The 27379-nt window shown below is 45.5% G+C and overlaps 1 protein-coding gene across 1 annotated transcript in view; it reads right to left on the bottom strand.

Moving 5' to 3' along the window:
* Window positions 1-27379, bottom strand: part of BCAS3 (BCAS3 microtubule associated cell migration factor) — a 416672-nt gene that overhangs the window by 279986 nt on the left and 109307 nt on the right. The window contains 1 exon segment of the mRNA XM_042442606.1: window positions 7657-7790. Coding sequence (XP_042298540.1) covers window positions 7657-7790 — 134 coding nt within the window.

The raw sequence follows: 27379 nt of genomic DNA, 5'->3' as shown, positions 1-27379 counted from the left end.
AAGAGGTATTTTGGGGTGTCGGCGCCTCCAATTTGAAATCCAAAAGATGCGCGTGCATCAAACTACCAGGGATATATGGCTCCGATTTCTCTAGGCTTTTTCCACATTACCGAAGAGGGCAGTGCTTCTGCGGGCCCAGACAGCTCTGCTTATTATAGCATCACCTTTTCCGTTAAAGATCAGTGAAAAGATACCCTCGGCAATCACAGACCTATCGAGTTCCACAACACAGAGTACATTTAGAAACTGTCGTTTAAAGTTTTATTCCCATGTCAATTACAAGAAAGGAGATACCAAAGGGAAGAAGAGATGGTCTAAGGGCTGCAGGATAAGGCCAGGGGAGATTGAAATGTTGGTCATGCAGATGCTTGTGGTGCGGGAACTGCCAAGCCATATATTACCAGCACCACCCAAGGCATTAGGGTTGGTGCAAGCGATTGGGAGTGTTTGGTCTGTTACTTAGAATAAAATTACTGTATTAGCAGGTCAATTGGTAGCTGAAATCCAGCCTCACAGATTTCCCATAAGGCTCCCCAACAAAGTTCTTCTTGGCCCTTTACAGTGCATCTGAAAATGCCAGCACACGGTTCCATAGCCAGAGATTTGCATTCACATCTACCACAGCAGGTTTATTGCTGACTTCTGCTGAATGAGATAAGACTTACAAAGGTCCTCTGGAGCCTAGAATCGTAGAATCATAGAATAATGGAGTTGGAAGAGACCGCAAGGGCCATCTAGTCCAACCCCCTGCCATGCAGGAAATCCAAATCAAAGCATCCCCGACAGATGGTCATCTAGCCTCTGTTAAAAGACCTCCAAGGAAAGAGACTCCACTACACTCCAAGGGAGTGTGTTCCACTGTCGGACAGCCCTTACTCTCAGGAAGTTCTTCCTAATGTTGAGGTGGAATCTCTTTTCTTGTAGCTTGCATCCATTGCTCCATTGGGTCCTAGTTTCTGGAGCAAGTGAAAACAAGTCAGCTCCCTCCTCAGTATGGCATCCCTTCAAGTATTTAAACAGGGCTATCATATCACCTCTTAACCTTCTCTTCTCCAGGCTAAACATCCCCAGCTCCTTAAGTCGTTCCTCATAGGACATGGTTTCTAGACCTTTCACCATTTTACTTGCCCTCCTTTGGACATATTCCAGATTTTCAACATCCTGGAGGTGGAGAAGATGGAGTAGACAGAGGTTGGAGAACTGCCTCCTACAGTTGCGCTCTGATATCTTTCGCATCCCCATGGTCAAAATTGAGAGGAAGTTAGGTGTGGATGTGGGCTGTTCCATTTGATTGTTCTTATAGGGATAATCCATTGGCCGATGGCTCATACTTGAAGATGAGCCCAGCACATCCCTTCAAAAGCTGAGGTTGCACGGCCAAGAAGTCTAGAGTACCTTGGCAGCATAAGGCCAAACCAATAAGCTCTAACTTGGGTGCCAGTAAGAAGAGCAGCGTTCTTCTTGACTTCATGTGGAGATGCAAGAGTGGGAATCAGCCAAAGGGTCATAGTGCTCTTAGTACAGGTTTTCCTTTCCCAGCTTGGCTAAAATGGGTAAGCGAAGATGTCTGCCACTTGCCTTAAATTCTTGCCCAGCGTGGAGGGCAGGCGAGGCTTTGATCCTGGATACTCCATCCTTCTTGCCTGTGCTTCAGCGCATACATGGGAAACATAAGATATTTAAAAAGAAGCTTTCCAATGTCTCTTGATGTGCACGTCAGGGAGGATAAGACTAAAGAGCATGAGTATCCAATGTGTCCAGGAAGCTAGGCACAGCTAGTGGCACAGATAAGTAATCCTCGTCTTGTTTCATTGCATGATAGGAGGGACTGAACTTCTGGTATTAAATGGAAAGCTGCCATTAGTTGTTTTGGAAGGCCTTGGCATAACGTCTGGTCTTCCCCTGCCTCTACGGTAAAAGAATTATCTGCATGGGCAACAGAAGCATCAACAAATTCAACTTCATGTTGGAGTTTCCAATAAGGACTGAGTTGGAATTTGTCCCTCATTGGCTCCCATGTGCAGAGGACAAGACGCCTCCTCTCATCCATGTGCAGAGGACAAGACACCTCCTCTGATCCAGCCCACAGAGCTCAGTTTTAAAAAGCAAAAGCAAAAGGTAATGAACCACCATAGGACACGAGGCTTCACCTTAAACATACTTTTTGGAATAGTCTGCGTTAAAGAAAACAACGCTTATACCGCCTGGAAAAGCAGCGCCAGCCTTTTCAGCGGCACACGGCAGCACGATTACATTGTCCTCTCTGTTTAACTAGGCTCAGGCGATCCGGCTTGTGACAACAGCCAGAGAGTCAGAATAAGCAAGGAGTCGGACGGCCAAAAAGATTACACGGGTTTTCTGGCCACCAGCCCGCCTTGCTATCGCTGCATTTATTTGCTCGGGGTTGAGATAACGTGGCTCGCGGGCCTTTTGGTATGTGTGTTTACGCTCAGAGATCAAAGAGACAAGTGTGGTCGGGCCAAGAACCAAACCTTTTATCTGTTTACAGAGGAAGACGGCGCACCTCCAGAACATGGTGTGCCTCGGTTACCTAATGATAACAATGCTCGAGTGTGTCTTAAGCATCTGAGGCCCTTCATGTACATGGGGAGGCCAATGCTAAAATACATCACTTGATGATCAATGCGTGCCTGGACTAACATTTCTTTGCTGCAAATCTCCAAGGAAGAGGGGAGGTAGTTGTCCTGGAGTGGTATACTGGAAGTGGGTAGTTAAACCGCAAACACACCGAACAATAACGCATCTTCCTAGGTAGTACAGTGTTCTTCTCAAAGCTGACCTCGCTCAATGCTATGAATTATTGGACCCAACCAGACAGAAAGAGCTGCAAAGTGCTTTCTGTTGGGATGGACAGTTGCCCAAGCAAAAAGGCTTCCCAGTTCAAGGGTGTTCTCATGCATTCTTCATATCTGACCCCATGGCATAACCTCCCTCTGTGCTGCCTTGACCAGGGTTAAATGGGAGTAAACAGAAGATGGAGCAAAAAACATGGTGGATAGAGGCAGGGTTAAAGGTCAGACAAGCTGCCCAGCACTGTTTTGCAGCAGACCTGGAGAGCCTGTAGGTCATCAAAGGGCATTGGCCTTAAATATTGATTTAACTTATTTACCTTACTACAATGTTTTAGAACTGCCCTTCATGGTTATGGGAGCTAGGGCAGTGTACCAAGACACTGAAACGCATCAACAGATGCCAAACGTGTCCTCATAATAAAAACAAAGAAGAGCAGCATGTGCAACAAAACAGAATGAGCCAACTAAAATGCCAAAAGGGATTTGAGCGGGTGCCTACACAACTGCAGTGCTGGCGCTAGTGAGACATCGATAAGGAGGGCATTCCACAGTTGGGATGCCAAGGCTGTGAACTGGGCTTCCAAGGGAATAGGCAACGAGGGCAGTTCTTTCTATTGCAGAGTGATACAGTTCCTCCTAGTGTAGCAGTTGTAATAGTGACAGCCACTCTCTGCTCCACCTGCACTTCAAAAGCAGCCCTGTGTACAACACATGGTGTGTGTATGTGCCTTCAAGTCACTCCTCGACTTATGGCGACCCATAAATTCCTTAAGCAAGGAATCTTTAGAGGTAGTTTTGCCAGTTCCTTCCTCTGAAATACAGCCTACAGCACTGAGGCCTGTTACAGACTGCCTAAATAAAGCTGCTTCGGGTCTCTTTGGAGGTATGCTATTTAAACGATGCATGGGTCCTAAGAGTCCAGAGGTCGCGCCAAAGCCACACTCCATTCCTAAGCACTGGAGTGCAGCTTTGGTGCAGCTTCTGGATTCTTAGGATGCATGCATCATTTAAATAGCATATCTCCAAAGAGACCCGAAGCAGCATTTTGGCAGTCTGTAACAGGCCTGAGTATTCATTGGTGGTCTCCCATTCAAGTACTAACCAGGGTTGATCCTGCATAGCTTCCAAGATCAGATGGTATCTCTCTCTCTCTCTCTCTCTCTCTCTGTGTGTGTGTGTGTGTGTGTGTGTGTTGCAAGCAAATACAACAATCCAATGGAGTAGTAAGTCCAGTGAGCTTCAGAAATCTGTGTTGCTCACACTGCAATTTGCACAAGCAATTCACAGGGCTAGGCGCTGTCAAGACACTGTTTTTCTCACTGGCGAAGGAGAGGTACTTTTGTTCTCGGCCGAGGCTAAAAACATATACGTGCAATTATATAAGCATCCAAAATGATAGGATACCCTTGGCACTCCCAACTGCCAATTTGGCACCATTGCCAGACATCTTCAAGATGCAAGCAGAGGGCTGTAAAACCAACACTTGCGCTTCTTGCCAACTAGGGTGCCAACCCGGCTGGTTTTAAAGCGGCTCAGACAAACGCGCACATCACACTCCAGACACACACACACACACACACACACACACACACACATGTATAAGTGTTTTCCCTCTAGTTGGCCTCTGGATTCTTACAAAGTTCACTCTCAAGCCTAGTCTCTCGGCCAATTCAAGATTGCATACATTTAAATAAATAAGAGCCAAACCAGAGCTACCCGCAGCTTTTTGTGAACACCAGCAACTACACGTCCCCTTCCTTAACAATTGGTTAGCAACCCATTTGAACATATCCACCCATTCATTGACATTGCCTTCGCCTGTCCTCAGTCGCCTTCACTTCCCTTGCCTTCAGTGAGAACATCCCATTCACTACAAAACCCCCGATGGACCAAGATTAACTTTGGCACTATTGCGGGAAGGAGGAAAACACCAGTAGTCAGGCAAACCAAGGGCTATGAACAGAAGTGGAGGAACATTCATATAAATGCCTATGATTTAAATAGGAGAATGTTTAATGGAACATCAAATTTACTTAATCCTAGTAGTATCTGTAGGTTTGGCAAAGGTATAATCAGCATGTATATGACATATCTCTGCCTCTTGTTTATACCAGGTATTTCCAGGGAGGTGGAAATTATTTAATAGATAGAGGCAGTTTGGAGAGGGATGGAGTTTGCATGGAGATGTAGGTTAAGCCATGAACTTAATCCAAACAGAATGGGAGTGTTGTGGGCTGGAAGACTAGGAACTGACAAAGGTTCGCAGGCAACAGTCACTGGGGTTGCGCTACCTTTGAAGGTTTGCCATCCAAGGGTTCTTCTGGACTGGCTCTGTCGACAAGGATCACAGATGGCGGGTCCTTTACCAGTAGTTAACTCCAGACTAAACTACCGTAATGATCTCACCGCACAGTGCTGCCTCTGATAATGGTCTGGGAGTTTTAGCTGGCACAAAATTTAGTTGCTAAGCTGTGCGTAGGAGCCAAGAAGTCTGTATATACAACACCAATCCTTCATCAGCTACATGGGGCTAGCCATTTGCTTCCAAGTGCAAGTCAAAGTGTTGATTTTAAGTTTTAAAGCCCTTGGTAGTTTTGGGAGCAGGTTAGTTGAAGGACTGAGTAAACTAGACTTTTCCAGCCTGAGATCTGTCAGAGTGATAGTTATGGAATGAGAGGAATTATACAGTAGTAGTAAACGCTCAAGTGCATCAGTTGGGGAAGGCTGGCTATCCCATGATGAACCTACCTGAGATAAAAGACCAGCTATAGATATTCTCCTCCCTTGGCCATTCAGAAAAAACACAGGTTGTAGTTGCAGAGTAACCAGGGACAGTTCTTTTCAGTGGTGGCTCTATATCTTAAGATTTTCTGCCCCAAAGAACTTCATTTGGCTTCCTTAGATCAGGGATTTACATGGACCCTATAATACCTCTTTGTTTGGCTAAGCTTTGATTGAAAATACCTACAATGCCATCAAAAGGTATACAGTGGGGCCTTTGGTATCCACTGGGTTTTGGTTCCAGGACCCTCTGGAGATAACAAAATCCATGGATGCTCAAGTCCCATTATGTACCATGGCGCTGTAAAATGGTGCCCTTTATAGAAAATGGCAAAATCAATTATTGCCCTTTGGAATTATTATATTATTTTAAGTATTTTTAAGTTGTAGATGGTTGAACCCATGCCCGCAGAACCCATGGATGCAGAGGGCCAACTTTGTGGATGGTTGAACCCATGCCTGCAGAGAGGCCAGAGGACAACTTTGTGGGAGGGTAACCCATGCCCGCAGAACCCATGAGCAGAGGGCCAACTGTGGATGGTTGAACCCATGCCTGCAGAACCCATGGATGCAGAGGGCCAACTTTGTGATGGGTGAACCAAGCCTGCAGAACCAGCGGAGCAGAGGCCAACTTGTGGATGGTAACCCATACCTGCAGAACCCATGGATCAGAGGGCCAACTTTGTGGATGGTTGAACCCAAGCCTGCGAACCCTGGATGCAGAGGGCCAACTTTGTGGATGGTTGACCCAAGCCTTGCAGAACCCATGGATGCAGAGGCCAACTTTGGGGATGTTTGAAACCCATGCCGGCAAGAACCCATGGATGCAGAGGGCCAACTTTGTGGATGTTGAACCCAGTGCTCGCAAACCCATGGATGCGCAGAGGACCAACTCTGTGGGGGTGAACCCAAGCCGGCAGAACCCATGGATGCCGAAGGCCAACGTTGTAATGAGGAAGATGCCAGAAAAGAAGATGCCAACCGCAGCTGCTGGCGAAACGTCAGGAATAAACTCTTCTAGAACATGGCCTCATAGCCCGAAAAACCCACAAAAAAATATGGATGTCGGCTGTGAAAGCCTTCGACTTGACATTGTCCTGTAAAACTTAAAAACTGAAGAGGGAAATTTTCAATGCTGCAAACTATCTGCGTAGAAAGCATCTGTCCATAGGCAAAGGGCTATCTTAACAGTGTGGCCCTGCATGTGCCTACTCAAAAAATGAAATCCCACTGGTTTAAATAGGGTTAACTTCCAGGGAAGAACACAGGATTGCAACCAATGAGGATCGCTCCACCGGTTTCTCTGGGCCATTTTAAGATGTGTTTATGTTCACCATGATAAAAGTAAGATGCATTACAATGGCCTGTTACAGACTGCCAAAATAAAGCTGCTTCGGGTCTCTTTGGAGGTATGCTATTTAAACGATGCATGGGTCCTAAGAGTCCAGAGGTTGCACCAAAGCCACACTCCATTCCTAAGCACTGGAGGGCAGCTTTGGTGCAGCTTCTGGATTCTTAGGATGCATGCATCCTTTAAACAGCATACCTCCAAAGAGACCCAAAGCAGCTTTATTTTGGCAGTCTGTAACAGGCCAATGTTCATGTGCCATTCAAGAGCTGCTATTGTAATAATCATTTTACTAAGTAAGAACTCTGGGACAGATTTCCGTTCGCTAAAAAGAGCAGCGCCACCAAATATATTCCAGCTAACAGACCACACCGACCCTATTTTCCAGGCTAGCCATGTTGCTCCGACAGTTCACTATCTTGACATTCCAGCCTTCACACAATGCGAAAAGCCCAACCAAACTCAACAGATATTTTACACACGGTTGGCTCCTGCACTTCGAGCGAGTGCAGCCGTATTTTTATTATCATGTTAAAACACACGCGCACACACGCACACGCACACAATCTGTTAGAAAAACACACAAATCTGTCTTTAAGTGGACTTCCACCGACTCGACTGCAAGACAAGCAATTTTCCAAGGACACCCACGTTGATCCCTTCCCATTGCCAAGTTAGATAAAAAAGCCTTGTGTGGTTTCTTACGCAACTCACTTTGGCTTCCGTCTCCCCGCGGTGTAATGTGTACAAGTGATGGACGGCGCTTTGCGAAGATGACCAGGGGTGGGTGAGGATTTGGAAGACGTGGAAATCGTGGCCCAGAGTATCTGCTGTGACTAGAAGCATGCCTGGAAGAAAAAGAGGAAACAATGGGAATAAGAAGAGGTTACATATACACACACACACCAAAGACCAATCGATTTCAATTTTGTCCTGACCTCTGGTTTGGACACATCATTTGGGAAGATGTGATCTAGCACTCGGTCAAGACGCAAATAGAGCTTTCATTGCCTTCGAATAAGCATGAAGTTTGGAAAGTTTAGGTTTCCTAGAATGAAACTTTCAGGCCTGTTACAGACTGCCAAAATAAAGCTGCTTCAGGTCTTTATGGAGGTATGCTGTTTAAATGATGCATGAACCCTAAGAATCCGGAAGCTGCACCAAAGCTGCACTCCAGCGCTTAGGAATGGAGTGTGGCTTTGGTGAGACCTCCAGACTCTTAGGACCCATGCGCCATTTAAATAGCATACCTCCAAAGAGACCCAAAGCAGCTTTATTTTGGCAGTCTGTAACAGGCTGTAGCTATCAAAATTGAAATCATAAGCATAGTGGAAACTCCATAAAGAAAAAGACCTCCTTGAATGCACAGGATTTTGGAAGAAGCCTTCAAGTGGTTCCTCAAAGGTGCAAACTGGTTTTGCTGACTTGTGCACAGTTGCTCCATTTCACACATGCATACTGTACGTTTGCAATCAAAAGGTTGCAGAAACATGTTGCACTGCTTGCTCTTGCGTTTTCTTTTTGTGGCATAGGAACCTAACTCCTTTCTTCCCGTGTTATTCCTGCCTCTGGTCCTAAATTTTCTGTGAATGAAGTCCTGGTCAGAAACACATTGACTTCATTACCTGACATACACATGGTTACAACCAATGAGCTGATGGACAATGTAGATTTATCCCAAGACGAAGCCCAGTGTGTTTTCAGAGAGGTGTCTCCACAGTAGGATCCCAGTTTAAGACCCCAACTAAAGGAATTTGCAACTCACACACCTAACTTTCCCTTTTAAAAAAGAACGTATTTCAAAATGCACCTTTCCCGAGCCGATGGGGCGCTGGAGAGTACACACTGTACAAAGCTTTTCGACACCCATTTGAGATTCAGGTTTTGCCAGGAATTCTGGACATGCCATCGCAAAAAAGGTGCAAACTGGGAAAGCAGCGTCGATACGGATGATTGATCTGCTAGAGCCAAGCCAGGCCTGCAATCAGTCTTCCTCTCGCTGTTTTCCGAGTGTGTTTAGTCTCTCCTCCAAATCCAACATAATTACTGGGCAGCGGGCAAAGCAAGTTGTCGGTGACTTTTGGAAGGCACAAAATTGCTGTTGACTTTGCCCAAGGAAAACCATTCTTAGGTTGTTTGAAACATTTGGCATCCGCAGTGCCTTTTCTCAACAAAGACTGAGCATCGTCATTTTCTCCTTTCCCCTCGTCTCTGGAGAATAAGCTCTTGGGGTGTAAGTACAAGGGAGCCAAGCCCAGAAATCATGAGACCATTTCTGTGGTCCAGATCTACACTTAACACCATTAAAGCTACCTCTCCTTTCTGGATTCCAGCAGTTTGCAACACTTCTGTTTAAGTACTGATTTCTTTAAAAAGAAAAACGAGATTGTGGTGGGATATAGGTGTATTTGTCGCTTAAATGAAAGGTATTAAACGCTCAACCAAAAAAAGGGGGGGGGGATTTTGTGGCCTGTTACAGACTGCCAAAATAAAGCTGCTTGGGGTCTCTTTGGAGGTATGCTGTTTAAATGATGCATGCATCCTAAGAATCCGGAAGCTGCACCAAAAGCTGCCCTCCAGTGCTTAGGAATGGAGTGTGGCTTTGGTGCAACCTCCGGACTCTTAGGACCCATGTGTCATTTAAATAGCATACCTCCAAAGAGACCCGAAGCAGCTTTATTTTGGCAGTTTGTAACAGGCCTGTGTAACTTATGGCAATGGTTCCTATTTCACACCCTCCAACTGTCTTGGTTTGACAAGGACAGATTAATCCTCTATAATCTCACTTTTTCAGATCCTTTTGAAATGTCCCAGTTCCTCCCTCTCCTTCCGCTTTCTCTCTTTGTCCTCAGCTTACTTCCATTGCTGCAAACTGAGCTCAAAGTGCAAAAATGGTTTGCACTCTATTCACATAATGGAGGGAGAGTAGAGTAGAGTAGAGTAGAGTAGAGGAATCTTGCCCTTTCCAGGAGACCAAGGCAAAAGCAAACTGCTGCAGTTTCTTCTAGCTAGTGTTCTTCCTCTGAAATAACTTTTGCCATTTTTGACCATACTCTAATGTTGCCTGGCCTCCCGGTTTTCATCTGCGAAACATTTCCATAAGTCCTGAGTCGAAAGAAGCTGCTGTGCAAAAGTCTCTGGCTTGCATAATGTATTGTCTTGCAGTCCAAGTTGGAGTTGGAGTTCAAAAAAAGTACCTTCTGATCGTTGTCGTGTGTGCCTTCAAGTTCTTTCTGACTTATGCTGACCCTATCATGTGGTTTTCTTGCCAAATTTGTTCAGAGGAGGCTTGACGTTACCTTTCCCTGAGGCTGTGAGAATGTGACTTGCCTAAAGTCACCCAGTGGGTTTCATGGCCAAGCTAAGAATTAAACCATGGTCTGGAGAACCATAGTTCAACACTCAAACCACTACAACACACTGGCCTTCGGATTACAACTCCCAGAGCTCCCATCAGCACACCAGTGGTCATGTGCGCTGGAGGATTCTGGGCGCTGTGGTCCAAAAAGGACCTTCTCCAAGCTCCCCAATTTTTGCATCGTAGCAAAACGTTCTTCCTCTGAAGTCGGCAGGTATGGAGGACTACTGAGTACCGAATAGTACTACAATCTACAGTACACTGCTGTTGGCTATAGAAAAGTCAGAAGATTCAAGCCATGGGTTGGACTACTACCGAGAATCCTTTGCAAGGCACAAGGTTTCTACAGTCTGGGAAAACCAACCTTGAGCAACATTGTAGATTAGTGCACTAGAGATTCGAATCATACACCTAGCAGAGATGCAAAACAGAGAGAGAGACTACATTTGTTTGCACAAAGTTCCTTCTGAACTGCCTGGATTTGGTGGATTTGCCAAGCTGGGCTTCTTCTTCTTCTTCTTCTTCTTTTCTGGTGAACCACAGGAAGTTTGTCAGAGAATCACTTTCCATTTGTAAAGAGCTTCACGCTGACTTTGGCAACGCGTTTCAAAACTGCACCCTCGTCCCTCTTGCCATGTTGGAAAACCACCCACCGCGCGCACATGTGGGTTCCCGAACGAAGGAAAGGAAAAGAAGAAGAAGAATCACATCCATATGGATACAACCTTGACCCTGACCTAAGCATGATTAAAGGAAACCTCGCCAAAAGACATCCCTTTTAAAAAACGACAACAAACGGATGGGTGGAAAACTTCACAGCCAGAAGAATTTGCAAACGTCTGCCTGCCTCCCTCTGAAAATATGCGAGGCGAGCTTATTGTTCGGTTTTTAACATTAACTGCCATGAGATCCAAATCCATATTAACCCATTCTCTGAATTTTCTCTCTTTCTTTATAATACTCTATGGACATGATCTCCAAATTTGTACGCTATCTGGTTATGCAAATAAAGTGGGCTATGAAGGTAGGACTTCACACTGGTTTCCATTCATTTCAATGGGACGAAGAGGAAGGGATCTCGGGCAAAAGCGATGGTACTAAATTGGCTCCGGATTATTCCAAATTCTGGACTACGTCTGAGGTCTAGAAAAGGCCTGGAAGTCTATCCCTCGCCCCAACCCAAATAATATAGCCATTTGCTTGTCAAGGAGACGGATTTGGTGCCTGGCTAAAAGCTGAAGCTGCAAAACCTCTGAGGTCGGCCGTGGCCTATGCGTGGGATGCAGGACATACCCAAGCGTGCACTTTTCGAAATACACCCATGGCGATACGCTTTCCTGGAATTAACAGTGGGCAACCTTCAAACGCACAGCCAGGCCCATTAAATGCGCTCACTAAGAAAATACGTAGGCGTCAGATTGGGGCCACCCACATTAAAGGGCTGACGTTCTGTAGGGTCCCTTCCTTCCACAGGGCGATTCAACCAAGGTGGGGTGAAAAGCATGAGGAGATGGAGATGGAAAAGGGGCCCACTTCGCCAGTATAAAAGCTCAACCGTAACGCAAGAACGGAAAGGACTCTCCGTTAGGCTGTAAAAAGACATCTCGGCGTTGAATTCTTCTCCTGCCTGTGAACTGCTTTGCAATTAATGTTTAAAATCTGTTCTTTTAGGGGCTGCCTGAGGTTCACTACCTCGGTGGGTACATTTTACTGTGTGGAACAAGTAATTTGAATGTAGACGGTCTCGGAGTCAGTCCCTATTATCTCCAGTTAGGAGATAATGCAAGAGAGCTGCTGCCGGACAGGACAGACTTGTTGCTGTTGTTGTTGTTGTGTGGCTTCAAGTTGTTTCTGACTCATAGGCCTGTTACATACTGCCAAAATAAAGCTGCTTCGGGTCTCTTTGGAGGTATGCTATTTAAAAGATGCATGGGTCCTAAGAGTCCGGAGGTTGCGCCAAAGCCACACTCCATTCCTAAGCACTGGAGTGCAGCTTTGGTGCAGCTTCTGGATTCTTTGGACGCATGCATCATTTAAACAGCATGCCTCCAAAGAGACCCGAAGCAGCTTTATTTTGGTAGTCTGTGGCCTGTTACAGACAGGCCAAAATAAAGCTGCTTCAAGTCACTTTGGAGGTATGGTATTTCAATGATGCATGAGTCCTAAGAGTCCAAAATCCACACCAAAGCTGCACTCCAGTCCTTAGGACTGGAGCATGGCTTTGGTGTGGGTTTTGGACTCTTAGGTCGCATGCATCATTGAAATACCATACCTCCAAAGTGACTCGAAGCAGCTTTATTTTGGCCTGTCTGTAACAGGCCTGTAACAGGCCATAGCAACCCTAAGGTGAACCTCTCATAGGGTTTCTGTGGCAAGATTCTTCAGAGGTGGTTTGCCACTGCCATCCTCTGAGGCTGAGAGAGTATGACCTGCCCAAGTTCACCCAGTGGGTTTACGTGGCAGAACCAAGATCCAAACTCTTGCCTCCAGAGTCCTACTCCATTAGAATTAGAGCTCAGTATCTGGAAGACAACAGGTTCCCCTGTCCTGGCATAAAGAATACTGAACTAAGATATTTGTCAGTACAACAAAAGAATGGAAGTAGACACAGATTGTGGTTTCTATCGGTGCCCCTACAATACAGAACAACAAGATAGCAATGAGTTATCATCTCCAATCAAGTGCATATTGCCCAAGTGTCATTTTTGCGAAACTCGCAAAGCCTCCTTGCCTTGAAGAAGCCAGACGCGCTTGGATATCTGGGATTATAACTCAATCCATATGGCGGCAGAGTCTTGGCTCTGCACACAAATGTTTCTTTCCCCCCTACCCCCTTTTTAATAGTTTTAACAGTAATTGTTCAGCTTGCTGGAAGAGTAAAGAGATGGACAGTGATACGACAGCTGCGGGAGGAGAAGGAGTCCACTTTCCAACAGAAAGATGGATGGTATCCGATCTGGACCCTCGCCTGGGTAACAGAGAGGTCTGCTGTGCATCACCATGTTTGCATAAGAGGTTCTTCATCACGTAGGGGCCTACCCTACATGGGCTGCAATCCAACATGGAGGGGGTCTGTGCAAAAATGGAACATTTCTTATGTCGGGGTTCCAGAATGCTGCCAGGATCAACCTATATCCAAGTGAGCACCCTCTTTGTCTTTTGCACCAATAGTCCCTATGTAGGGTTTCTAGATCCCCTGAAGCTCTGGAAGGTGCCGCAGGACTCTTGGTTGGCTTTGACACAGCAGACTAATATGGCTGCTGTTTTCTGACCAGGAAAGCTCCTAGACTCCATTTAACTCAAGTGGCCTATTAATACCTCTCGGCCCAAGGTAGATCTTTTCCTTGGAAACAGCCAAACTCTGGCCTTCTTGGTGCGGCACACTTGGCTTTCTAGACCAACTTGCCCGATCCTCCTTCAATCTCTGCGCCAGTTCCTCTTCCGTTCAGAAAGCATTTCCACTCCCTTGACTGCCTGCATCCTCATTCAAGTCCCCAGCTTTGGCTGACCCTGCCTCTGGACTGATCCGCTTCCAAATCTGTCCCAATACCCCATCAAACTCCGACCCAAACATGGTCTGGGAGCTTGGTGAGTGATTGCTGTCACTCATTTTCCTCTGCCTGGTAAAATCACAGTCAGTCTTTATAACATTTTAGGGGAGGTAGGATCCCCCAAATCAAGGCTGGCCACATGTTTGCTGAAGAAGCTGGGTAAAACAGGAAAAGATGGAAGATAAGAGCCATGAATTCTTTTAAAGGTCAAGAGTGATGACAGATCAAGCAACGGGGCTGCAAGCGGATCCTGCCACAGACAAGGCAAAGGCCATTTGGAGTGGCTTTGACTCTTAAGCAATGATGTGCAACAGCAGGAAAGGAACAGGTTTATCAGACAGACTCACTGCGGGACCACACAGGAAAGTAGTTATGGGCTACAAGTGAGGCACGCCTAAACAAAGCCAAGGGTCCAATCCATCAGGAAGAAAGCAGGACAGGAGCAGCGGTGTTTTGAAATTGTTCAGGCCCTATGTCAAACTTCCCCAACCTGCTGCCCTTCAGATCTGTGGTACTGCTTAGAATCATAGAGCTGGAAAAGACCTCGAGGGTCATCCAATCCAACCCCATTCTACCATGTAGGAAGACACAATCCAAGCACTCTCCGTGACCGATGGCTATCCAGCCTTTGCTTAAAGCCTCTGAAGGAGACTCCATCACCTTCTAAGGCAGTGTCTTCCACTGTCGAACAGCTCTTACTGTCGGGAAGTTCTTCCTAACGTTGAGGTGGAATCTCTTCTCCTGTAGTTTGAATCCATTGAATCCATTATTCCTGTTCTTCCTTGTTCCATCTTCAGCATGACATCCTTTCAAATACTGAAACAGAGCTACCATGTCACCTCTTAACCTTCTCTTCTCCAGGCTAAACCTACCCAGCTGCCAAAATCGTTCTCCTTAGGGCATGGTTTCCAGACTACCTTTCACATCATCCCCAGCCTGCATGGCCATTGGGGACCCTGTTGAGGAAGGCTGGTTTGAGATACACATTCCATACCACTATTCAAAAATAACAACTCGCTGCGGTTTTGGAACACTTGTCTGCTTTCACACACGTACGTGTGTATATTTCTCTTTTTATGTGCTATTTTCCATCTCCCGTTACTTCTCACTGAGGAGGTTTGGCTTCCAGCTTTTGTGGCTAAGCTATATAAGTTTGGATATATAAGCCAAAGTACTTTACGCTGTTCAATTTCTCGACTGCCTCCGTGGAAGTTGAGGGAGAGTCTGGGCAGAGGAAGGCATGGGAGGCCTACATGGCTTAAGCTTAATTGTGGGAACGTTTCATGGGCAGACAAGCCATTTATTCTTTCCTTATTCTAACCGTTTCCATCTCTCTTTTCTGAACCGAGCGCATGCAAGGCGGCTTATGAAACAAGATAAAGCGATATACTGAAAACAGGATACTAAAACAGGTATACTAAAAACATTCTTTAAAATGTAGCAAATGGTTGGCCATTAAAACCATCAGAACATTGGAAAAGGAAATGGAAAGTCTTTGCTGATCACTGAAAGGCAGGTAGCCAAGAGGAGAAGACCCCACAGACATGTCCGTAACCGGAGGCATGTTGCTCCACAATCTGGACGCCACAAATGAGAAGGTCCTCTTTCTCATGCTGATTTGACATCCCTCAAGATCCTTCAAGTTACCTGCAGACTTATCGGGACCTCATGAATTTCTTTTCCTAGGCAAAGAATACTCAGAGAGGGTTTTGAGCAGTTCTTTCCTCTGAAATGCAGCCTACAGAACCTGGCATTCATTGGTGTTTTCCTATCCAAGTACTAACCAAGACTGACCCGGCTTAGCTACCAAGATCAGAGAGGATCTGGTGCTTTTAGGGTATTTAGACCCTTCCTTTTTCTAGTGAGTCTTATGAGTCTTATCTAGTGAGTCACATCATCTCATGATATGTCCAAAGTACAATATCCATCTCATTTTCTAGTGAGGGTTTAACATTGATCTGAAGATGGATGAAAGCTACAAGAAAAGAGATTCCACCTCAACATTAGGAAGAACTTCCTGACAGTAAGGGTTGTCCGGCAGTGGAACACACTCCTTCGGAGACTGTAATGGAGTCTGCTTCCTTGGAGGTCTTTAAACAGAGGCTAGATGGCCATCTGTCGGGGGTGATTTGATTTGGATTTCCTGCATGGCAGGGGGTTGGACTGGATGGCCCTTGCGGTCTCTTCCAAGTCTATGATTCTATGAAGAAATATGCTGATATTTCATGAAGTTTGCTGGTATTTGATGAAATATGGCACACTGAGATATACAGTGGACCCTTGTTATCCGCTGAGGTTTGGTTCCAAGATCCCTTGTGTATAACCAAATCCGTGTATGCTCAAGTCCCATTCGATATAATGACATAGCAAAAATGGTGTCCCTTATTAAAAATGGAAAATCAAGGTTTGATATTTGAAATTTATACTTTTTTGGAACATTTTCAAACCGTGGATGCTCGAATCCATGTATAAAAAATCCATGTATAAGAAGGGTCGACTGTGGTTCATCATCTCCTTTCTTTTCCCCAACATAATTTAATCCTCTACTACAGCTTGAGAAAACCATAGCTCCAATCTTCCAACATATTCAAATGTACTTTCTAAACAAGTTATTGCAGACCAAGTTTGGGGCGGAGGGAAGAGAAATCATCACATCTTCCTTCTTCAGGCCTTATTTTTTTTCAAACTGCCATTCATCCCCATTAGTAGCAAACATCTGTAACTGGTTCAAATTCTTGCGGGTATATAATACCTTGATGAGAATTTATGAACGCAGCAGATATGACCGTGAACATGTCAGTGCTGTTTGCAAGTGGTTTGTGAGTTAAGTTCAATTAATGGCTTTCGAACCTCTCCCAAATTCACAGCTGTTTGGGAGGAAATGACATGCTTCATGCATGCACAACATCCAATGATCCCCTCGCACCCCTCGAAATTGTATTCCACTTGCGAGAGGGAATCGATCTATTTGCTTTAATCTGCAGCATTTGTTACACACGCCGTGAAAAGATGTGGCGTCGAAGGTGATGGTGGGGAGAAGAAATGCAGAGGAGATATACATAAAAGGGGGGGGGAAGCGGGTACAAGATCTAGATTGTGGCCGAAGAGCTATTTCTGCAGTATCAAGGAGAATAAACCAGACTCCGGCCTGGCCATAAACTCAAACCCACGCCCTAAATGAGGTGCCAAGCCACAAAAAGAATTTGCGTCAACTGGGGATACAAGGAAAAGAAGAACTTCTAATTATAGGGCCTGGAAGCGGAAGCCGTGAGTGATTAGGAGTTGAGGCACTGCTGTATGTTTACTGGAGAGCTTCCTCCCCTCTTTTCTCCTTGATAGATGAGGTTGGCCCTCAAGGGTGGGATCGAAGTTGCTGATGAGTTGCAGAAAGGGCTCCAGGACCCGCGCGGGATGGAGCCGAGCTAAGGACGGCTTCTGCGGCCATGTAGTAACATAAGTCTTTTCAACTAGGCGTCAGTTGGTTAGCCCGGGAAGGCCAAATTAAAGGGTAAGGAAAAAATCCCAGCTGGGTTCTTGCCTTTAAAACAGAGGGGAAGAAAGGAAAAGAAGGAAACCAACACAGCTCAAACATCTCCGGTACATCCTATTTATAACACCTCTCTAATTGCAGATCTATGTCAGCAAGAGAGGCAAGTTTGCCTTGGGCTGAGCTTGGGTTGAGCAACCCCTTCCTCCCCAAAATATCGCTCCCTTTGAGCATCAACATCTTGGAAAGAAGGGCACTTCTGAGGCCGTTCAAGAATTCAACACACATTCAAACCATTACAGTGGCGTCCCTCGAAGGAGCTATTTCCAAACTGTACACTCGGGGACACATTAGCCTGTCAGGAAAGAATTGCTTGAATGCCATGAGAAATTAATTACTTAAGTAATCAAAGACTCCCATCAGCCTAGATTTTCCATCCACATGGGAGCAGCTTGGCACGATCTGCCAGTCTGGCCTTGGTGCCCTCAACCAATATGATCTGACATACACACACAATCTTTTGCCACATGCAAATCACCCATGACTACTCTCAAAGGAGGCACATCTAGTGCACACCACACACAGGTGGGTGAGCTCCAGGTGCTGTAAAGAGGAAGGGACGGGCAAAACCACCTCTGAGGATCCCTTGCCTAAGGAAACCCTCTGAAATTCATGGGGCCTCCAAAAGTCAATGGGCAACTTGAAGACCTACACAGTTCTTCTTAAGACACACAACTGGTTTATAGTCCTCAACGCCGCAAGATCTGGTGATGGCCATTAGCTTGGACAACTTTCATCAATTCCCAGACGACTACAGGTACTAACCATGAAAGTGATGCCAATGTGATGCCGATGTGCCAAATTCAGAGGGAGCTTGCACCAAAATTCAAAAAGGATGTCGAGAAACTGGAGGGCGACTAAAATGGTGAAAGGTCTGGAAACCATGAAGCCCTATGAGGAACGACTTAGAGAGCTGGGTATGACTAGCCTGGAGAAGAGACGGTTAAGAGGTGATATGATGGCCTTGTTTAAATATCTGAAGGGATGCCATATTGAAGATGGAGCAAGCTTTTTTTCTGATGCTCCAGAGACTAGAAATGGTGAAGGGTCTGGAAACCGTGTCCTATGAGGAATGACTTAGGAAGCTGGGGGTGTTTAGCCTGGAGAAGAGAAGGTTAAGAGGTGATATGATGGCCCTGTTTAAATATTTGAAGGGATGCCGTATTGAAGATGGAGCAAGCTTTTTTTCTGATGCTCCAGAGACTAGAAATGGTGAAGGGTCTGGAAACCGTGTCCTATGAGGAACGACTTAGGGAGCTGGGGGTGTTTAGCCTGGAGAAGAGAAGGTTAAGAGGTGATATGATGGCCCTGTTTAAATATTTGAAGGGATGCCATATTGAGGAGGGAGCAAGCTTTTTTTCTGATGCTCCAGAGACTAGAACATGGAATAATGGATGCAAGCTACAGGAAAAGAGATTCCACCTCAACATTAGGAGGGACTTCTTGACAGTAAGGGCTGTTTAACAGTGAAACACACTCCATTGAAGGATGATGGAGTCTCCTTCTTTGGAGGTCTTTAAACAGAGGCTGGATGGCCATCTGTCGAGGAAGCTTTGATTGAGAGTTCCTGCATGGGAGAATGGGGTTGGACTGGATGGCCCTTGGGGTCTCTTCCAACTCTACGATTCAATGAAAAGAAGGCTAGTGTGTTTATGCCTTGATTGGTGAACATTGCAGAGGAATCTGTACAACCAATTCTGGAAATCAGGGGATTGGCCTAGAGGGGCTGTTCCTTTGGTCTGTTCCAGCTAGGGTCCTCACATAGCTCTTAAGAGTAAATGTTTTGAACCACTGACATGAAGTCTGGCACCAGACTTTATTGAGGAGAAAGCATGCCTGAACAAACACGCCGCCTTAAAAAATATCAAAGCTGTGACTTCAAAGAGCTTGGTGCTCAAGAACAGATCCAGGCTATATGAGCTAACATGGCTTATCTTCGTATGAGCACCTCAGATACAAAAAGCCATGGATGGGTCAAACACATGGCTTAGGGTGGATCCTGGCCCCACTGGGCAAAAAAAGGCAAATCTTACAGGACGGGTCCACTAATCTATCTGTGACATTTAACCAAGGATCTACGTCTTGAAAAGAGATGCGATGGCCAATGGTCCAAGTAATGGAATAAGAAACTGTAAGCTCAAGAGACACTGGTGCCCTTCCTTTGATACACAAGAAAGCAGATGATGTGGGAATTTAATTGTGGCACCAGGTCAGTCTTCTGATATGACAGAATCTACTGGTAGATTCTAGGCTGCAGCATAAATATCCCATCTTAAGCAGCAATCGCTTGCCACCTCCTCTTTGTAGATCTAGTTGCCTACTGCCAGATCCAAAAGAATTCCTATCTGAGACCACCTCACACTTTTGCAGATACAGAGGCCCCTGTTTGAAGCAACATGGACAAGCCTATAAGCACATGGGAGATCGTTGCCTCTACCTACGTTTGTGAAGACCATGTGCCAGTACCATAGTTAACTGGTTCAGCCTGATATGGACCATTAGGAAAAAGCAGGGGATCGTGGCTTATAGGCTTACTTTGAACACCCCACTTTAAAAAGTCTACAAATACCTGCCCTTCTGCTCACCAAAACCCCCAATAAACTTGGTAAAGCATGGTTGGATCTAGCAAGGCTTTTCGGAGGGGAGGCTACCCACTTACTCTGATAAATGAGAAAACACTTCTGCGGAGAAAATTCCAATTTAAACTCCTTTAACTATTAACCCAAGACCACCATCGTATTTCAATATACCACATTTAACTAACCAGAGGAATTTCAGCTCTGTTAGAGGTGCAGTCAGGCATCCACGGGGTACACAGTTTAATCTCTTTTACTGCAGGCCGAACATTAATTTCGCCTGTTATTAATGGGTGGAAAAGCTCTCCCCGAGCCAAAGGAGGGATCTCTGTTTAAAATTTAGACGTGTCACATTTCACAGCTCTCCGCCGGCAGGAGTGACGCCTGGGGAAGGTAAGATCAATTATTTACTAAATTACAATGGAGGAAACAGGTATTTATTGGGCATCGGGGTTTCGGAAAAGACGAACCCCATCTTCTGAGTGTATTTTAACATCTCAGTTGAACATGTCTCTTTTGCAATCAATCTGGGAGTACATGTGGCGGTTATGCTGAAAGCTTCCATCTCAGCTAGTCCCCAAACCAAACCCCCAAACTGCTGTTTAAATGCCTCCAAGTTTAAATAGCGGCTGGGGATGTGGCACCAAAGCTGTTGGAAAGGAACATACGAAACTGTGTCAGGCCTAGATAGTTTCCCATCTCCTCCTTTCAACTGAAGATACCAGGGACTGAGGATAGCCTAAATATCCCAAAGGCACCAGATCCCACCTTCCCATCTTGGAAGCTAAGCAGGGTCAGCTCTGGTTAGTACTTGGATAGGAGACCAGCAATGAATACCTACCTGGTGCTGTAGGCTATATTTCAGAGGAAGGAAGTGACAAAACCTCTGAGGATTCATTGCCTAAGAAAACCCTCTGAGTTGCCGTAAGTCAACTGGCCACTTGAAGGCACACACGCATATAGTAGAAGGCAGTAGGATAAGGTGGAAGCCACACTACAGGTGGATAGAATCACATATACACATATACATACATACACACCAGGGACGGAAGGTAGGGCTATCCGCATGGAAAGCCGTATGCTCTCATCACAGACCTCTCCAAATGCTGACCTGTCTAAACCAGGATTGCCTCCTTCTGGCTAGCAGCTGTTCCCCAACATCTCTGGCAACAGTCTCTTCCAGCTCTTGTTACTCATGCAACTTTTATAAGTGGCAAGGCCATCGACCAAACCTGGAAGTTTCAATTGGCAAAGCATGCACTCCCAAAGATTGTTTATCAAATGGTGCACGTGGTTCACCAACTATGTATTTCCAGAGAGCACTCCCTTTCAATAGCCATCAAGGAACAGACACCAATGATCAATGATGTTGCAACGCCAGATATAGGTAGGTAGGTAGGTAGATGATAGATAGACAGATAGACAGACAATCAGGCCAAACAACTTGAATTGATGAACTCCACCAAACGTTTGCAAACAACCATTTGGCTCAAAAACCTGAGTAACCATATCTAACCTAAGTCAGATGTCTAGCCATGTTCTCCCTGAAAAATTAGATGGTTCCAAGCAATGCTACTGGAGTGATCAATAACTGAGAAGCCATCGTTGGTCCACCTGGTCCAAACGCTCCATTTGGTATTGCCACCGACTGGTCCATAGACCACCACTTTGAGAAATCTGATTTTCTGTACTGCACTGTGATATTATACCATCTGCTAAATGATTCTGGGTTGAATCATCTGTCCAGAAAGAGGAGGCAACAGCGACAACGCAAGGCACGCAGGGGGTTATTATTTTACACATCCTACGTGTGAATCAAAAACATGAGGAACATTTCAACGCCACAAAAAGGTCGAGTTCCTCTCCGAGAAACAGGACTCGGAAAAATAATTCCGCAATAGACTGAGCTCAGCCTGGTGCTGCTAAGTGAAGGAAACCACGGGAACAGAGCTAGAGGCAATACAGAAACTTATGTTTATCTACCGCTGCACTAATGTTTAACTCCAATCTTAACATTTATAGCTCCGGGTTAAGCTTGGGCATTAAAAATTGAAAGCTGAAATATTGCTTCTGCCACTGGAAGTAGCAATCATTCTACTGCAACAGCTATTTCCACTGGAGGGGTGGCCAAGAAATTGCAATGAAGCTCTCCGTTACACTGTCAAACATCATGTGTAGCTCTTTGGGGGTATGTATTCTTGACTGGATACACACCGATGCTTAGCTACCAGTCTGCTAGTCCTAGAACAATGTCTAAAGTATAGCTTTAATACAGTAGACACATGGGCACATGATAAGCCATAGTGTGGCTCTAATTTATGGAACTGGAGGCCAGAACATGGCCATTATTTTGAACTGTTATGAGTTCTAGCAAGCTAATTCTTGTTGTATTCGCGTTTCCCTACCAATGCGGGATTTAAGCAGGCGAAGAGGTGAAAAACAATCCGCTCAAGCTCATTCTTATAGATGGTTGGTTATTCCTTGAACGCTACGTTAGAGTCAACAGGCCTTCAATATGATCTGCCATGGAGCATGGCTCTTCTTATGTTCCTACATGGATGTAGATAAAAAGGTGCAACACAACCAACATCGGAGCGACGCTCCACTCCCTGTTGTAAAATAAGGCCTAAAATTGCCCAAGGGGACAGAAAGCATGGCAAAAATATCTTCGCACCTTCTAGTGGGCATTTGGAAGCCAATTTTAAAAAGCCAGAAATCTCCCTGGAAGCCAAAATCATAGAATCATAGAATCATAGAGTTGGAAGAGACCGCAAAGGCCATCCAGTCCAACCCCCTGCCATGCAGGAAATCCAAATCAAATCATCCCTGACAGATGGCCATCTGGTCTCTGCTTGAAGACCTCCAAGGAAGGAGACTCCACTACACTCCGGGGGAGTTTATTCCACTGTCGAACAGCCCTTACTGTCAGGAAGTTCCTCCTAATGTTGAGGTGGAATCTCTTTTCATGCAGTTTACATTCATTGCTTCGGGTCCTTGTCCCTGGAGATGACAAAACTGAGGCTGTCGTAGTTTGGACACATCATGAAAAGGTACAACTCATTGGAAAAAAACAATAATGCTAGGAAAGGTGGAGAGAAGTAGGAAGAGAAGAAGGCTGCATGCTGGATGGATGGACTCTTAAGGAAGTCAAGGGTATGATATTACAGGGACTAAGCACAGAGCGGAGGATAGAGGGTCTTGGAGATGTCTCATCTATAGGATTGCCATGGGTTGAGATTGACTCGAGGGTGGTGAACAACAACAAAGCCCTCCAATGATTCCTGGGGAGACAACATGGCCCACTTCTGGGGGACGCAGCAGAGGAAAAGGACAAAATTCTCCAAGTGGTGGATAGAAAGACGCATGGAAAGTGAGAGAGGTGACAACCTAAAAGGGAGGGAGCATGGAGAGATGAGAGGAAGAGCGCATAAGATATGACGAAAAGGCAAAGAGGCACATGGGCAATAGGCAAATCAGCAGAGATGAAGAAGAATGCAGAAGACTCCAACTATTCATCCATCAGGTTTTAAAGATTTCAGAGAATCAGCTTTGTTGCTGAAGGTGCGTTGGGCGGCTCTGGCTTACAGTTTACCTTTCTAGGTAAATGTTTCTCTTTCCTACATCCTTCCGAAAGGTGTGCATTTCTTTTAATGCTCCCCTTCAAAGTGCGTTTGTGGGGCGACACAGGTTTTCGAAACGTCCTGCGGCTACTTCTGCCTCGGAGGGTAGGACCAGGTCTCATGGTTTTAAGTTACAGGAGGGGAGATTTCGACTGAACACTGGAAGGAACTTCTTGACAAAGAGAAGGATGTGAGGCTAATTTGAAAGACGTATCTAAGGCCTGTTACAGACTGCCAAAGAGACCCGAAGCTGCTTCGGGTCTCTTTGGAGGTATGCTATTTAGATGATGCATGGGTCCTAAGAGTTCGGAAGTCGCGCCAAAGCCACACTCCATTCCTAAGCACTGGAGTGCAGCTTTGGTGCAGCTTCCGGATTCTTAGGGTGCATGCATCATTTAAACAGTATACCTCCAAAGAGACCCGAAGTAGCTTTATTTTGGCAGTCCGTAACAGGCCTAACTTTGCTTTAAAGCACCTCTCACATAGGACCGGCTCAAGGCTCCGCATACAAAAGCCAAATGGGCTAACAGACTAACTTTCTTGCAGACTAGCAATGGGACATTTTTACAGTCAAAGGGTGGTGGGAGATACATCTGGGAGATACCTCTTTACCCTGAAGGAAGCATTTTCAGTGTAAAAATCAAATGATAGTAGTACGGACCAGCTTTTGGGAGCAGGCATGTATAAACTACATTTGGCTTCGATTCTCATCATCTTACAAGGATCACAAATCTTCCGGACCTGTCACAGCAAACCATGGAAATGTGTTTCCATGGGTTATTGTTTCTTTTTTAATGTCCACATCCACATTTATTTTCCCCTCTGGGGGCCTCCTTTTAGAAAAAGAAAAAGAAAGGAAAAGAGAAGCAAAGCCAGTTCTTCTAATATAACGGAAAAGTCCGGATTGCATGATCCTTATCAGGTATGTGATTTACAAGCGCTCTGCTAGGGAGGGGGACATCTCTCCAGTTGCAACCGTATTTCACGTCTGGAGGGGCTCTCCTTCGCTACCCATACGGTCCCCCGTCCAGATCACAGCGCCGAGCCGGGGTGCCCGCTGCCAACGTTGTAAATGTGGCCATTAAAGTGTTTGTTTTAATTCTGACCTCAGAGTCACAGCTAATAAACAAGAAAGGCAGTGGGAAATTGAAAAACAAACTCAATGCAGCTGTTGGGACTGGCTGGTTCACAACAACATTTAACTGCATCCTTTAATTTCAGGTTCTATGAATAGATCCCATACACTGTACGCATCGCGCCAAGCGGCTAAAGGAGCATCCAATTCCCTCTTGCCAAATCGGTTTGCACCGGGGTGCTGCACATGCTCTGTTTGCGGTATATATATACACACACACAAAATTGGCCCTCCACATTTGCGGGTTTGGATTTTGCGGATCTGATTATATGCAGACTTGACTATCTTCTCTCTAGGTCAGTGGTTCTCAATCTTCCTAGTGCCGCGACTCTTTAATATTGTGGTGACCCCAACCATAAAATTATTTTCATCTCGGTTCCTAAGACCATTGGTAATATGTGCTTTCTGATGGTCTTCGGTGACCCCATGAAAGGGTCATCCGACCCCCAAAGGGGTCACAACCCACAGGTTGAGAACCACTGTTCTAGTGCTGTGACTCTTTAATATTGTGGTGACCCCAACCATAAAATTATTTTCATCTCGGTTCCTAAGACCATTGATGTTTTCCGATGGTCTTAGGTGACCCCATGAAAGGGTCATCCGACCCCCAAAGGGGTCACAACCCACAGGTTGAGAACCACTGTCCTAGGTCCTCCAGCGCAACTCTGCCAGACACTGACCATAGAGTTGCTCTGAGGACCTAGAGCAGTGATGGCGAACCTATGGCACGCGTGCCAGAGGTGGGCACATGTGCCGTCGCCCCAGCACAGAGTTTGTTACTAGAAAGCCAGAGGGACATAGCAGTTTGCAATAAATAAGTGGGTCTTGGGTTGAAGCTTGGGCACTTGGCCTCTAAAAAGTTCACCATCACTGACCTAGAGACTACTAGAGAAAACACTTCCCTAGCCATTGCTGGGTCCTTCAGTGTGGTTCCATGGTCAACTTCTGGCCGATGTTGATCATGATTCTGGGAGTTTTAGTCCAACGCATCTGGAGGTCACCGTTCAGAAGAGGCTGATTGATGATAAAGGCCATTGGTGTCATTTTATTCGGACGTTTTCAAACTGCGCTCTGGATAGATTGGCTGAGCTTAATCAATGAAAAGATCAGCCGCAGCAAACAAGTCTTCCAGGAACTGACCGGCAGAGATGTGTTCGATGTGATGCATACCCTTCTAGTATTCAAGTGAAAATAGGAAAGGCCAATTCCCTTCTCACAGCAAAATATAAAAACGTAAAGGGAATGGGGAACTGTAGAACAGGAGAGAATTTAAGCATACTTCATAACGTTAAGTGCTCTTGCAGCAATCTTCATAACATCCCTTTAGAGCAGGCCAGTACTAATTCACCTCGGATTGCAGATGAAAGGCTAAGAGGACAGCATCTTACCTAAGGCTATTTAGTCCACAAAAGAGGTGAGACTTTGGAGCCCACACGCTTTGCTATTATACCATACCGTCTCTTTGCATATCTGGCATGAAAAGGTAGCCTTTATATCCCTGTTTTATGGACTTCTCCAAACTCCGATGGCATACCTTTTTAACAAGTAGCTCCCCTGCTTTTAAGAGCCCTATTATACAGCCTATGAAAATAGTTTTGCAGGGCCTATATAATTGCTAACAGCTAAGTGCTAATGGCATTATATAAACAGGCTTCAATGTGGCCTATTCATAAATGCGACGGCACCCAGGTCAGCCTAAACCGTGAAAAATCGAAGGAACCGGTGGGGGAAACAAAGGCAGGCCTTTAAACAAAAACGGATCACAGAGAAAAATGACATGAAGGCAGCACTCATTCCTCTCGCATGAATCATATCATGGGATATGATTTCCTACCAATGAAATGAAACTTTGGAAAGTTACGGCGCACAGTAGAAATCCCTATCATGAGCTAAAAGAGCCGCCAGCGCATCCTTCGGAAAAACTGTAGATCCCGGAAACTCCTACCCAGCATGGCCACTGGCCACATTCATTTGGGGATATTGAGAACCATGGACCAAATATCACAACTGAGATGTTCACACTGGAGGACTAATGGGACTGCATTAGGCTTGGAAGACACAGCAACTATGTGTTGGAAGAGACACTGTGTGATAAGCATCACCAAAGGTGCTATTTTACTATTCTAACCATGGTTTAAAAGCTACGTTTGTGATCATCTCCTTCCTCTTGCCACCCTGAACAATCAGTATAGTAACAATTAACAGATCTTGGAAGTAAGCGAGCCAATTTTTCACACATTGATGGACCTCTCTGAAATTGTGGAAGTGTCTAAGTCTGAGAAGAGATACAAGCATTTCACTTCGTTTCAGCTGAGTTGTCTTTCCAGAAGTCGACTTGATGGGTTGGGGGTCCAGAATTGTTTGTATTGTTATTGATATAATCAATAAAAACAGACTAGTCTTCAAAGAAAGTGTGGCCTGTTCCAGACTGCCAAAATAAAGCTGCTTCGGGTCTCTTTGGAGGTATGCTGTTTAAATGATGCATGGGTCCTAAGAGTCTGGAGGTCGCGCCAAAGCCACACTCCATTCCTAAGCACTGGAGTGCAGCTTTGGTGCAGCTTCCGGATTCTTAGGGTGCATGCATCATTTAAATAGCATATCTTCAAAGAGATCCAAAGCAGCTTTATTTTGGCAGTCTGGAACAGGCCAC

Source organism: Sceloporus undulatus, chromosome 11 (genome assembly GCF_019175285.1).
Source record: "Sceloporus undulatus isolate JIND9_A2432 ecotype Alabama chromosome 11, SceUnd_v1.1, whole genome shotgun sequence".
In the NCBI taxonomy this organism is placed as follows: Eukaryota; Metazoa; Chordata; class Lepidosauria; order Squamata; family Phrynosomatidae; genus Sceloporus; species Sceloporus undulatus.
Note: the sequence above shows the minus strand (reverse complement) of the source record. Positions and strands in the feature narration are given on the sequence as shown.